We start from the raw sequence: 13,707 nt of genomic DNA, 5'->3' as shown, positions 1-13,707 counted from the left end.
GAACACTTGATATTTTATGTGCAATAAGAAATGTAGGGGAAAAAACACTCTTATTCTTTCATCTTCTTCCAAATGCTGGAAAAGATGTAGTTTAAAGGAACTAAAGTATTTTTAAAATTTGTAGACAAAAGGAGCTGCAGATACTGGAATCTCGAGCAAAACAAAAAGTGATCAGCAAAACAGGCAGCATTTGTGGAGGGTAGACACAAAGAGCTGGAATAAGTCAGCATTTCTGGAGGAATGGATAGGCGACCTTTCGGTTTGGGACCCTTCTTCAGACTTAAGTTTTGTACATCATTTTACAATTTAAACATAGAGTGCTGAGGAACTACTGGTGAATTTTTGGGTCTTAAGCATTGTTAGTGTGGATAAGCAAACTCTTTCAAGCTTCCTCACATTTTATGTTACAGACAGTTAATTGGTTGACATTGTAAATGTGATATTGGACATGTGTATGGACAACATAATGAGTGCAAGAAAAGACATTCTATTCAGCACACACATTCAAAAACAATTGCAAGTCCTGCACAGACCTGCAACCTTCTCTGTGAGAGTAAGAAAATTGAGTTTATTGAATGTCAGTGCAACTCCTGTGTAGGCTTTAATATTGATGCCTGCACAAATACAGATTAGTAAATCACAGAACACGCAAGGAAAGCACAATATTAGGCACAAAATCTACAAATATGAAACAAAATTTGTTGCAGAAGACATATTGCCAGCATAAACATTTAATAAAATCTCTATCATCACACGTACCTGAAGTACATATATGGTGCTATCCATGGACTAGCAGTGTAAGGCTAAGTAGTTACGATAAGTGGTTAAAAAGCCTGCCCTCATGAAACATCTAACACCATATTAACATCGATCTGCTATTAAGTGAGGTTAGGCATTTGCTTTTGACATATTTGCATAAAAGCAGTTTTGTTTAGTTTAATTAATTAAGGTCAAGAGTTCTACAGCAATATCAAAAAACGAAGTCACTGGTTTTGGAGTATTTGCACTTCAAAGGGTCGCATCACTCTTTCGAGAAATGAAAATGAAACGCATTTTAAAATCTAAATAGAAATGTTCTGTGACTTAGCAGCAGTTGTAACTCATGGTCTGTAGATATGAAGGAATTTTGAATGGCGGGACTATGGTTGAAGGTGTTGCCATTATTACTTTTCTGTGGCAATCATGCAGTCAAGAATTCAATACTCTGGATAAAAATTAAATGTTTTTTTTACTCTGGAATTCTAAGCTCGGGTAAGAGTGTCAATAGTGTATTCACTTTCACATGTAGAAAACCTCTTCTGCATAAAATAAATCAAACTGATCAATATATAACTCAAATCATTATACAAAATAATTTAATTTAATTTGGAAATCACTCTTACCTTTTAATTTATGATTTTTGGATTTGTTCATGATAGAATCCAAAGTTATATTGCGTAAAATCTTGATATGAATGCTCATTACCACTGCAAATGATTACCAGCTAATTTACAAATATTAGAAATTGTAAATTCAGTAATAATGATGTGCTGTTTCATTCAGAATTTTCATGGCAAGAATTTACAATAATTTCACTGCAAATTGAAGCCTTGCTAAATTAAGCTGTTTTTCACACAAAGTATAATTAATTACAACAAAAATGTACACCTTTACATTGGGATTTCGTTCAACAAAATATCATACATTCTTTCATATCACATACATTAGCTGCCTATTGATTTAACATTAATTTCTTAAGGTTTCGTCTCAAGTCAGATTATGTTGTCGAGAACCATGAATGAACGGCATTTTAGTTTAAGTATAATACAGTTTATAATTAATAGTCTTACAGCTGACAACACATTATAGATTACTGAGGACAGTAATGACTTGACCGGACAATTTGTAAAAGTGACATTTCCCAGTACTATAGATCTGCACCAGAAAAGTGATGTAGACTTTCACATTTAATGCATCAAGGCTGCTAAAAATCTATTTATACTACCAACAATTCGCTATTCTAAAGAACGAATGATGGTTGAAGCTAATTTTTCATTTTCAGGCATTGGGTGAACTTTGCCCAATTGTGTTTATACATTCAACAAAAATACCTACCTGTTACATTTTCTTTCTACTCTAAAGATATGGCTGCAATGATTATAGGCTCCTTAGTTTTGAGAGAAAAGCTAATATGATTGTTTTGATAAAAAATACAGCTACATTTTTTGTAAAGGCCATTAATAGAGCAGCAGGATTATAAACTACAATTTCTCAGAATATTAACTCAATCAGAAACCAGAAATATCTAAATACTTCCCACAAAGTTTTCATTTCATGGTGTTATCATTGTACTTCTATTAAAGTCAGTTGACTTGTAACGTCATGAATTTTTCAAGTATTTAAATGTTGTTCCAGTTTATTTAATATTTCCACCATATTGGAGACGCAAGGGACTGCTATAAAAATAAAATAAACAGAAAGTACTGGATTAATTCAGCAAGTCAAGCAGCATCTGTGGAGGGAATGATTAGGCGATGTTTCAGGTCGGGACCCTTCTTCTGACTGAAGACTTTATTTTTCATCAAATTATTTGGTCTTTATAGGAATTTCTAAAGGATCACAGCCACATCTCTGTATGCACACTTTAAAAATCAAAAATACAACTCAAGATTATAAATTTGTTTAAATGCAATCTTACGTGCATTAACAATATGATGTTCATTCTGTCAAAGACAATAATTGAACAAACAGCTATGGATCTTATATTATTTTAAGTGATGTGATAGGAGCAGAATTAAGCCATTTGGACAATCAGGTCTACTCCACCATTCAATCATGGCTGATCTATCTTTCCCTCCTAACCCCATTCTCCCGCCTTTTAAAGAAGCAAATCAAAGCACCTATCTATTTTCAAACAGCTTCAAATGTTTGTTGGGATATTTGAAATAAAAGGTCTCCATGGTTAGAGTTGTGCTCTGCATTTAAATATTTAGAATGGCTATTAATGATGTACAGACTTTGTTATGTTAGTAATACAACTTCATGGGAAGTATTTATGAACTAAGTCAACACTCTTATTGCAGTGAGGTGTGCCTTTTCACCATATATACAAAATGGATGACTCAGCTAACTGGTTCAGTTGTTACTATTGCATGTTGAAGAAAAGGAATATACCAAGTTATTGTTACAACTTGTCCATACTGCCACTTTTACGCCACACAACCGTTTGAACCTGAATAGACTGTTGGGCGATGACACCATGCACTACTCCAGTAAGAAAAATGTAAGTTACTTATCGAGTGCATTCTGCTATTCGAGTGCATTTTTCCACGCAGTTTCACATAGAACTGCTTTTGGTCCTAATGGTACACACATTTAATCATTTCCATTTACATAACATCAGGCTTTTTTCAAAATCACATAGGAATCCATCGACTCTCAAGGTACTAGTTATATACAGAAGAGTCAATGGAAACTACTGATTTAATCTCCCTTAGCCTGTGACACACCAGTAGATTACCATTATTAACTGGTTTTACTACACTGAACAAAGAAAACCATAACTCTTTTCTAATATTAAAATAAAAAAATGTTTTCTAGCTTAGACATGTCCAAAAAAGGTTAAGGTCTGTTCTGTCCTGCTGCTTTATGGTACAGCAACAATTTCCTAAGACATTAAAATGTATTACGCTAACTACTGACACCTAATTTTACAACAGTATATAAGTTAGCAACACTGTGACACCTAATACGACTTTTTTAATAAGACTTTTTTTCCCTGAAATAAAAACACTAACACGGACTAACTGTTAAAATAAATGAAAGCTAGTCACCCTATCAAAGGACTCTGAGCTTATGTACATCTTCATTTGTCATACGTTTTGACACTGAAACAATTGCACAGACTGGGAGTTTCAGTGCGACAGGAATAAGATGTGTGGGATGTGCAATTAGTTTAGGATGTGCAGTACCCAGCAGCGATTCCTTTCTGGATCACACACACACAACAACTGTCTGTGATTTCTTCTTGAACCTTGAATCTCTTGGTGACCGCTAAAAAAGCACGGTGCCTCCAATATCACAAGTTGGAGGAGAGCCTTGATTTGCCAGTGTCCGTGTCCGTAACGCACACGGCTGAATCTTTCTTGGGGACGCCGGAGTCCTGCTGCGCGCCTGCCTTCCCCGGCGGCTGGAATATTGCTCCCGTGGACATTTGGTGGGTCAGGGCCATTCTTGGTGGGACGGATCCTCGCACTGATCCCTGGAGTCCTCCTGTGGCTGGTTGCGTGGATATCGGACCTCCCATTGACGATGTCGATTCTCGGGCTGACCGCGGTGGGCTCGAGGTTATTGTCTGGGAGAGATTGTGAGGCAGCGAGGGTTGCGATGCGGACAGTGGTCTCGCCGCTTGGGATAAACTGCCCGTGTGCAATGCTTGTGCGCTCTTGTGGACAGCGTGGCGGTGCGATGGGCTGGATATCGTTTGCTGCGTCAGTGAAAGCTGTGAGCCTGATTGTGCCTGCGACCCGTAATGGAAAGTTCGACTGGCGAGCGGACTTTGGTTTGGAGGGCTGGAGACAGCAGAAGGATAAGGACTTGGTGAGACAGAGGCCAGTTGCTGCTGCATCTGTGGCTGTTGACCAGGGGACACCGAGAGTGGGCTTGCCGCACTCTGGACAGTCTGCAGCCGTCTGACTGTCCTGGGTGACTGCACACCTACAGCCCCAATGAAAAGCCCCGCAGATGGAGGACAGAAGCTCATCGCTACAGCCTGCTGGAGGGTAGCAATTGCCGAACTGTTAGCAAGTTGGCCTTGAGAATTGAACATGGGCCCGCCATGAAACGGAGGGGTGTGAGACTGCTGTAGTTCCACTTGCTGAACCATCTCTCTATCGTACTTCACAATCTCCTGTATAATCTCATTCTCGCGGTTGTTGAAGACACCAGAGTTTAAATCATGCTGGACTTTGTGCAGCAAAAGAGAGTTCTTCTTTCCTGTGAGAAACAAGAAGTTACATTTTAGACTCAGATGGGATTAACTATGTGAAAACAAGCCACACAAATCGAGCATCGAGCGCCAGAGACCCAGGTTCGATCCTGTCCTCAGGTGCTGTCTGCGTGGAGTTTGCACGTTCTCCTTGTGATCATCTAGGTTTTCCCTGGGTGTCATAGAGTGATACAGCATGGAAACAGGCCCTTCGGCCCAACTTGCCCACACCGGCCAACATGCCCCATCTGCACTAGTCCCACCGGCCCACATTTGGTCCCTCCAAACCTTTCTTATCCATGTACACATCTAACTGTAACTTAAATGCTGGGATAGTCCCCAACTCAACTACCTCCTCTGACAGCTTGTTCCATACAACCACCACCCTTTATGTGAAACCACCATCCTTTGTGTGAAAGGTGGTGCTCCAGTTTCCTCCCACATCTCAAAGGCGTGCAGGTGTGCAGATTAATTGGCCCCTGTAAAATGTACCTAGCATGTCGGAAGTGGATGCGAAAGTGGGATACCATAGAACTGGTGTGACCGGGCGATTCTGCTGCAGAATTGCATTGTACTGAAAGATATGTGATATCCTCTATTAAATTAATGGATCAACAAATTCATTTTCTAAAGTGTTCAAGAATGCAAATTAAAATAACAAAAAAATGTAGTGAAATACAAAATATGTAAGTAAACAAAACATTGGTGACTGACTATCAGTAAAAATTACTCCAAATCTTAATTTGGATGTTGTTTTATTAGTTGCTCTTGGGTGCAGAAACATCGTTCAGGGGTGAAGTAAATGAACATGATCGTTCGTAGCTCCACCTGTGGATAATCTCCACTGAAACTAAATGTATCCATGCCCACAACAGTTGCTAGGCACTGTTTTTGTCCTCACAACAGTCTAACAGGCATGGATCTATATAAACCACAGCCTGTTTCATTTAATTGAAGTATACCTCACCAACGCTCAATGGAAAAGCATCAAATTGTCATTAAACACAATACCTTGAGGGTACACACAATGATGTCAAAGTGTACAATTCAAACAATCTAAAAGGCTAGAGATTTAGCAAGTTAAACAATAAGTAACGGCACAGTGGCGCAATGGTACTGTTGCTGCCTTACAGTGCCAGAGACCCGGGTTCGATCCTGACAACGGGTGTTGTCTGTACAGAGTTTGTATGTTCTCCCCGTGACCTGCATGAGTTTTCTCTGGGATCTCCGGTTTCCTCCCACACTCCAAAGACGTACAGGTTTGTAGGCTAATTGGCTTGGTTAAATTGTAAATTGGTCCCTAGTGTGTGTAGGATGGTGGTAGTGGGCTGGGATCACTGGTCGGTGCAGACCCGGTGGGCTGAGGGGCCTGTTTCCACACTGCATATCTAAACTAAATTCCATTATCTGTGAACAATTCGGATAGAGACACAAGGATCTGTAGATGCTGGATTCTTCAGTAAACCACGAAGTGCCAGATAACTCAGCGGGTCTGGCCGCGTCTGTGGAGGATATAGATAGCCAACATTTTGGCTTGTGATCCTTCTTCAAACTCAAATTGGATACTTTTCCACGCTGATACAATTCATATTATGAAGAATACATTGTACATACAATATTCAAAGGTAACTTATTTTATTACAAATACCCAGATGATTCAATGTGTAAATAAAACCTTGGGAATATCTCTTGAAACATCCTTATAAAGGTCCAAGTACAGACAAGTGGTAATAAGTTAAAAAAAGAAACTTGCAGCTGATTGAAGAACAGATTAGATTGACATTAGTCAATTCAATAAAGTGGCAATTATTCTACCAGGTACTAAGTAGATCAGACGTCCGTTTATTGAAGTTTGAAACCATGCTACATAATAATAGCAATTATATTTGTAAATGTGTAAAGTCTTTTCTCTTTTCTGTTTTATGTGTTTTATGTGTATTTGTAATAAAATGAGTTACCTTTGTATGTTGTTAGAACTGAGATGAGGAAAAACTTTTTCAGTCAGAGAGTTGTGAATCTGTGGAATTCTCTGCCTCAGAAGGCAGTGGAGGCCAATTCTCTGAATGCATTCAAGAGAGAGCTGGATAGAGCTCTTAAGGATAGCTGAGTCAGGGGTATGGGGAGAAGGCAGGAACGGGGTACTGATTGAGAATGATCAGCCATGATCACATTGAATGGCGGTGCTGGCTCGAAGGGCCGAATGGCCTCCTCCTGCACCTATTGTATATTGTCTATTGTCTATTGTATATACAATGTATTCTTCATAATATGAAATGTATCACATTTGTTTTCGTGTGTTTATGTGTAAATATGTGAACTATTTTCTGCTTTACCCAAGCATAAGTGCCCAACCTATAATGTCAGTATTTGTATCACAAAATGCTGGAGTAACTGAGCGGGTCAGGCAGCATTTCAGGAGAGAAGGAATGGGTGACGTTTCAGGTCGAGACCCTTCTTCAGACTGATGTCAGTATTTGTAGTGCCTTCCTTATCTGATCGAAATATATAAAATTATGAGACGGATAGACTGGGTAGATAGTTGGAACCTTTATCCCCAGGGTGTAAATATCAAAGACTAGAGGCCATAGCTTTAAGGTGAAAGGTGCAAAGTTTAAATAAGATGTGTGGGACAATTGTTTTAATAGAGTGCGGTGGATGCCAAGGTTGGCGGTGAAGGCAATATGTTAGTGGTGTTTAAGAGACTTTTAGATGGGTACTTGGATATGCAGGAAATGGAGGGATGTGGATCAAGTGCAGACAGATGAAATTGGTTCATCTTGACATCATGTTCAGCACAGACATTGTGGGCTGAGAGGTCTGTTCCTGAGCTGTTCTATTTTCTATATTCTATGTTCTATGTTCTATGTTCTATGGGGATGGGAGCTGGAGCAGAGAGGCAGAGGGGTGTAAAATGAGGGTAGAAGCAACAGGTAGCAAGGTGAAAAGTAAAAGTGGCAGGCAGACAAATCCAGGGCAAAAATCAAAAAGGGCCACTTTTCAACATAATCGTATAAGGGGTAAGAGAGTTGTAAAAACAAGCCTGTAGGCTTTGTGTCTCAATGCAAGGAGTATACGTAATAAGGTGGAGGAATTAAATGTGGAGATAGTTATTAATGATTATGATATAGTTGGGATTACAGAGACATGGCTCCAGGGTGACCAAGGCTGGGAGCTCAACATCCAGGGATATTCTATATTCAGGCAGGATAGACAGAAAGGAAAAGGAGGTGGGGTAGCGTTACTGGTTAGAGAGGAGATTAAAGCAGTGGAAAGGAAGGACATTAGCTTGGAGGAAGTGGAATCGATATGGGTAGAGCTACGAAACACTAAGGGGCAGAAAACGCTAGTGGGAGTTGTGGCCACCTAACAGCAGTAGGGATGTTGAGGATGGCATCAAGCAGGAAATTAGAAATGCATGCACTAAAGGTGCAGCAGTTATAATGGGTGACTTCAATCTACATATAGATTGGGTGAACCAAACTGGCAGGGGTGCTGAGGAAGAGGATTTCTTGGAATGTTTGAGAGATGGTTTTCTAAACCAACATGTCGAGGAACCAACGAGAGAACAGGCCATTCTAGACTGGGTATTGAGTAATGAGGAAGGGTTAGTTAACAGTCTTGTTGTGCCCCTTGGGCAAGAGTGATCATAATATGGTAGAGTTCATTAGGATGGAGAGTGACAAAGTCGATACAGAAACAAGTGTTCTGAACTTAAAGAAAGGTAACTTTGAGGGTATGAGGCGTGAATTGTCCAAGATAGACTGGCGATTGATGCTGAAAGGGTTGACGGTGGACATGCAATGGAAGGCATTTAAAGGTCGCATGGATGAACTACAACAAGTGTTCATCCCACTTTGGCAAAAGAACAAACCAGGAAAGGTAGTGCATCCGTGGCTAACAAGGGAAATCAAGGATAGTATTAAAACAAAAGATGAAGCATACAGATTAGCCAGAAAAAGTAGCATACCAGAGGACTGGGAGAAATTCAGAGTCCAGCAGAGGAGGACAAAGGGCTTAATTAGGAAAGGGAAAATAGATTATGAGGGAAAACTGGCAAGGAACATAAAAACAGACTGCAAAAGCTTTTATAGATATGTCAAGAGAAAAAGATTAGTTAAGGCAAATGTAGGTCCCTTGCAGTCGGAAACAGGTGAATTGATCATAGGGAACAAGGAGATGGCAGACCAATTGAACAAATACTTTGGTTCTGTCTTCACTAAGGAAGACATAAACCGTCTGCCGGAAATAGCAGGGGATCAGGGGTCTAATGAGATGGAGGAACTGAGGGAAATCCAGGTTAGTCAGGAAGTGGTGTTAGGTAAATTAAATGGATTAAAGGCAGATAAATCCCCAGGGCCAGATAGGCTGCATCCCAGAGTGCTTAAGGAAGTAGCCTCAGAAATAGTGGATGCATTAGTGATAATTTTTCAAAACTCTTTAGATTCTGGAGTAGTTCCTGAGGACTGGAGGGTAGCTAATGTAACCCCACTTTTTAAAAAGGGAGGGAGAGAGAAAACGGGGAATTATAGACCAGTTAGCCTAACATCGGTAGTGGGGAAAATGCTAGAGTCAGTTATTAAAGATGTGATAGCATCACATTTGGAAAGTGGTGAAATCATCGGACAAAGTCAGCATGGATTTACCAAAGGCAAATCATGTCTGACGAATCTTGTAGAATTTTTCGAGGATGTAACTAGTAGAGTGGATAAGGGAGAACCAGTCGATGTGTTATATCTGGACTTTCAGAAGGCCTTCGACAAGGTCCCACATAGGAGATTGGTGTACAAACTTAAAGCACATGGTATTGAGGGTTCAGTGTTGAGGTGGATAGAAAATTGGTTGGCGGACAGGAAGCAAAGAGTAGGAATAAACGGGTCCTTTTCGGAATGGCAGGCAGTGACTAGTGGGGTACCGCAAGGCTCAGTGTTGGGACCCCAGTTATTTACAGTGTATATTAATGATTTGGACGAGGGAATTGAATGCAACATCTCTAAGTTTGCGGATGACACGAAGCTGGGTGGCAGTGTTAGCTGCGAGGAGGATGCTAGGAGGCTGCAGAGTGACTTGGATAGATTAGGCGAGTGGGCAAATGCATGGCAGATGCAATATAATGTGGATAAATGTGAGGTTATCCACTTTGGCGGCAAGAACAGGAAAGCAGAGTATTACCTGAATGGTGACCGATTGGGAGAAGGGGAGATGCAATGTGACCTGGGTGTCATGGTGCACCAGTCATTGAAAGCAAGCATGCAGGTGCAGCAGGCAGTGAAGAAAGCGAATGGTATGTTGGCATTCATAGCAAGAGGATTCGAGTTTAGGAGCGGGGAGGTTCTGCTGCAGTTGTACAGGGCCTTGGTGAGACCGCACCTGGAGTATTGTGTGCAGTTTTGGTCTCCTAACCTGAGGAAAGACGTTCTTGCCTTAGAGGGAGTACAGAGAAGGTTCACCAGATTGATCCCTGGGATGGCGGGACTTACATATGAGGAAAGACTGGATAGACTGGGCTTGTACTCGCTGGAATTTAGAAGACTGAGGGGGGATCTTATAGAAACATATATAATTCTTAAGGGGTTGGAGAGGCTAGATGCGGGAAGATTGTTCCCGATGTTGGGGGAGTCCAGAACCAGGGGTCACAGCTTAAGGATAAGGGGGAAGTCTTTTAGGACCGAGATGAGAAAACATTTCTGCACACAGAGAGTGGTGAGTCTTTGGAATTCTCTGCCACAGAAGGTAGTTGAGGCCAGTTCATTGGCTATATTTAAGAGGGAGTTAGATGTGGCCCTTTTTGCTAAAGGGATCAGGGGGTATGGAGAGAAGGCAGGTACAGGCTACTGAGCTGGATGATCAGCCATGATCATATTGAATGGCGGTGCAGGCTCGAAGGGCCGAATGGCCTACTCCTGCACCTATTTTCTATGTTTCTATGTATGTTTCATGTCTGATACTATAAACCAGTGCAGGGCATCCATGGAAAGGTTGGCAGCATCTGTACAAACACCTAGTTGAGGAAGTGTGGACTCCCAGGATGAATAAAGACAAGTTTTGTCAAAGAATTGTTAAAGGCTATTCATACTTAACAAGGATAGAAATATCACACTGCCTGATGAATCACCTACAATGGAAAGCAACTTGACCTTGTAGGAAGGAGCTGTAGATGCTGATTTACACTGAAGGTAGACACAAAATACTGGAGTAACTCAGCGGGTCAGGCAACATCTCTGAAGAAAAGGAATAGGTGATGTTTCGGGTCAAGACCCTTCTTCAGACTGAGACTCTAAAAACTCTAGAAACTCTAGTTTCCCTCTCCCCCAACTCTCAGTCTGAAGAAGGATCTCGACACGAAACGTCACCCACTCCTTATCTCCGGAGATGCCTGACCCACAGAGTTACTCCAGCATTTTGTGTCGATCTTCAACCTTGTAGGAGATTAGTCAAATCTTCAGGACAAGAGTCTAGTCAATGAACCAAGTACAGGGACAGATGGAGAAGCATTGCTGCTTCAGCTAAGGAGCTCGGGGCTGGTTTGGCTTTATATCTACGCGATACCCAAAGCACGACAGCTGCAAAGTAAATACTGAAGTGCAATTGTGACTGATATGTGGAAGCAACATATATATAACTAGACCTTTTACTGTTGCAAGGACAATGGGCCTTTATGGCCGAGTTTAGACCACATTTTATAACATGTTTGAATGTAAAGTATACAAGATGGAAATATGGCATAGCTTTAAGCTGAGAGGGGCAAAGTTTAAAGGGGATGTGCAGGGCGACCTTTTTATACAAAGGACGGTGAGTGCCTGGAACGCCCTGCTAGGGTTGATGGTTGAGATGGACATAAGAGTGGGATTAAGAAGCTTTTGGATGGAGGGATACGGTTGTGCAGGGAATGGAGGGATATGGATTATGTGCAGGTGGATAAGAAATGGTCACTATACCAAGAGATGGTCTTGGTATCATGTTCACCATGGACATTGTGGGGCAAAAGGCCTGTTCTTGTGCTGTACTGTATTCTGTGCTATGTCTGTGACTCTTGTGTATTGCCTCATTGTAATCTACTATCTTACACTCTTGTGCTTAAGTATGATTGTGCCAATGTATAGTAAGATTATTACTGAACAGTAGGCAAAAAAAGGAATTTCACTCTACCCAGATACATTTGACAATAAAGTACCATTGCACAATTGAACCATTGATCCATACCACAAATGATAATTGCCAGTTAGTCTATTTTCGCACGAGGGAAGAAAGTTGATCAGGACAGTAGAAGAATACAGCTCATCATTGAATAATGGCTTGGGTTATTATCAGGGCTTTTATGTGACGGTACGCATGGTTACGGCACAACGGCACCTCTACATCCACAATTCTCTGCGGTCTTGGCCAGACATGTTCCTAAACCAAACTTTGATGCAACCCAACGTTTTTCTCTGCTGAGCTGAGTTCCATATTGAGTTTCTCATGATTCTTCAAGAGGTCTCCTCATGTGGGTTTCGGTGTACTCGTCTTCGACATTAACAACCCGTGACTCATTGATTTCAACTGCAGTGCCTCGAGATTGATCACTCTCAGTAGGAGTAAGTCATGCATTGCTTCAGAATGGTTGCCCCTTGGCCTTGCCACAAAGTGTTGACATCCAGGAAATGTTCCTTTTATAGAATTGACTTTTGTTTATAGAGTCATAGAGTCACAGAGTGATACAGTGTGGACACAGGCCCTACTTGCCCACACCGGCCAACAATGTCCCACTTCCCTCCAAACCTGTCCTATCCATGTATCTGTCTAACTGTTTCTTAAACAACGGGATAGTCCCAGCCTCAACTACCTCCTCTGGCAGCTTGTTCCATCCACCCGCCACCCTTTGTGTTAAAAAGTTACCCTTCGGATTCCTATTAAATCCTATTAAACCCTTCGGATTCCTATGAAAGTCAAATGGTACAATTTTGTTTCCAGTCAAGTGACACCATGTTTATTAAACATGCGTACTGGCATCTTTTGTCCACAAGAGAAAGCACTGATTATTATTAAAGGATGTCAATTTGAAACCTCATCCTAAAGAAGGAACTGAAAAAGCAGTCATTTGTTCTAACTTATTCAAGTTCTGGGCTGTGCCTGCAATTCTAAATCCAAACCAAACCAACTGCATCTTATTAATCCAAATATACAAAAGTATGATTTCATCTGAAGTAAAAAAGATAGAGATACCTTATTTAAGGCCTGTATTAAAGGTATTTTGTATGAAATCTTACTATAGTTTAGTTTTGAGATACTTTGCCCCTCCAAGTCCATACTGGGCGTTGATCACTCGTTCACGCTAGTTCCACGTTATCCCACTTTTTCTCATCTACTCCCTACACACCAAGGGGATATTACAGAGGCCAACTATCCTACAAACCCATTCGTCTTTGGGATGTGGGAGGAAACCAGAGCATCCGGAGAAAAGCCATGCAGGCACAGGGAGAACATGCAAACCATGCCGCCAGCACCCGAGATCAGGATTGAACCTGGGTCTTAGGCACTGTGAGATAGCGGCTCTACCAGCTGTGCCACCGTGCTCCCCTGATTTATTTAATTGCATGCGAAACGTTTACTAAATGAAATCATCTTCCACTTCAATATAATAATTTTGTCCAGCTAATGATTCATCCTTCACCATTAAAATTCAGACATCTAAAATTGAAGCAGTAATTGAATAGAAGATGGAAACTTACCCTTTGGCTAATCAATGAATATAACAATTCAAT

The 13,707-nt window shown here is 41.0% G+C and overlaps 1 protein-coding gene across 2 annotated transcripts in view; it reads right to left on the bottom strand.

The window, feature by feature from the left end:
• Window positions 1–587: 587 nt before the first annotated feature.
• The window catches only part of hcn2b (hyperpolarization activated cyclic nucleotide-gated potassium channel 2b), a 119,635-nt gene continuing 106,515 nt past the window's right edge, over window positions 588–13,707 (bottom strand). For both annotated transcript variants that reach the window (XM_078423613.1, XM_078423614.1), the window contains one exon: window positions 588–4,974. In XM_078423613.1, the coding sequence (XP_078279739.1) occupies window positions 4,058–4,974 (917 nt within the window). In that variant the 3' untranslated portion in view covers window positions 588–4,057. The remainder of the gene's footprint in view (window positions 4,975–13,707) is intronic.

Source organism: Rhinoraja longicauda, chromosome 28, assembly GCF_053455715.1.
Source record: "Rhinoraja longicauda isolate Sanriku21f chromosome 28, sRhiLon1.1, whole genome shotgun sequence".
NCBI lineage: Eukaryota > Metazoa > Chordata > Chondrichthyes > Rajiformes > Arhynchobatidae > Rhinoraja > Rhinoraja longicauda.
This window is presented reverse-complemented; position numbering and strand designations above follow the sequence as displayed.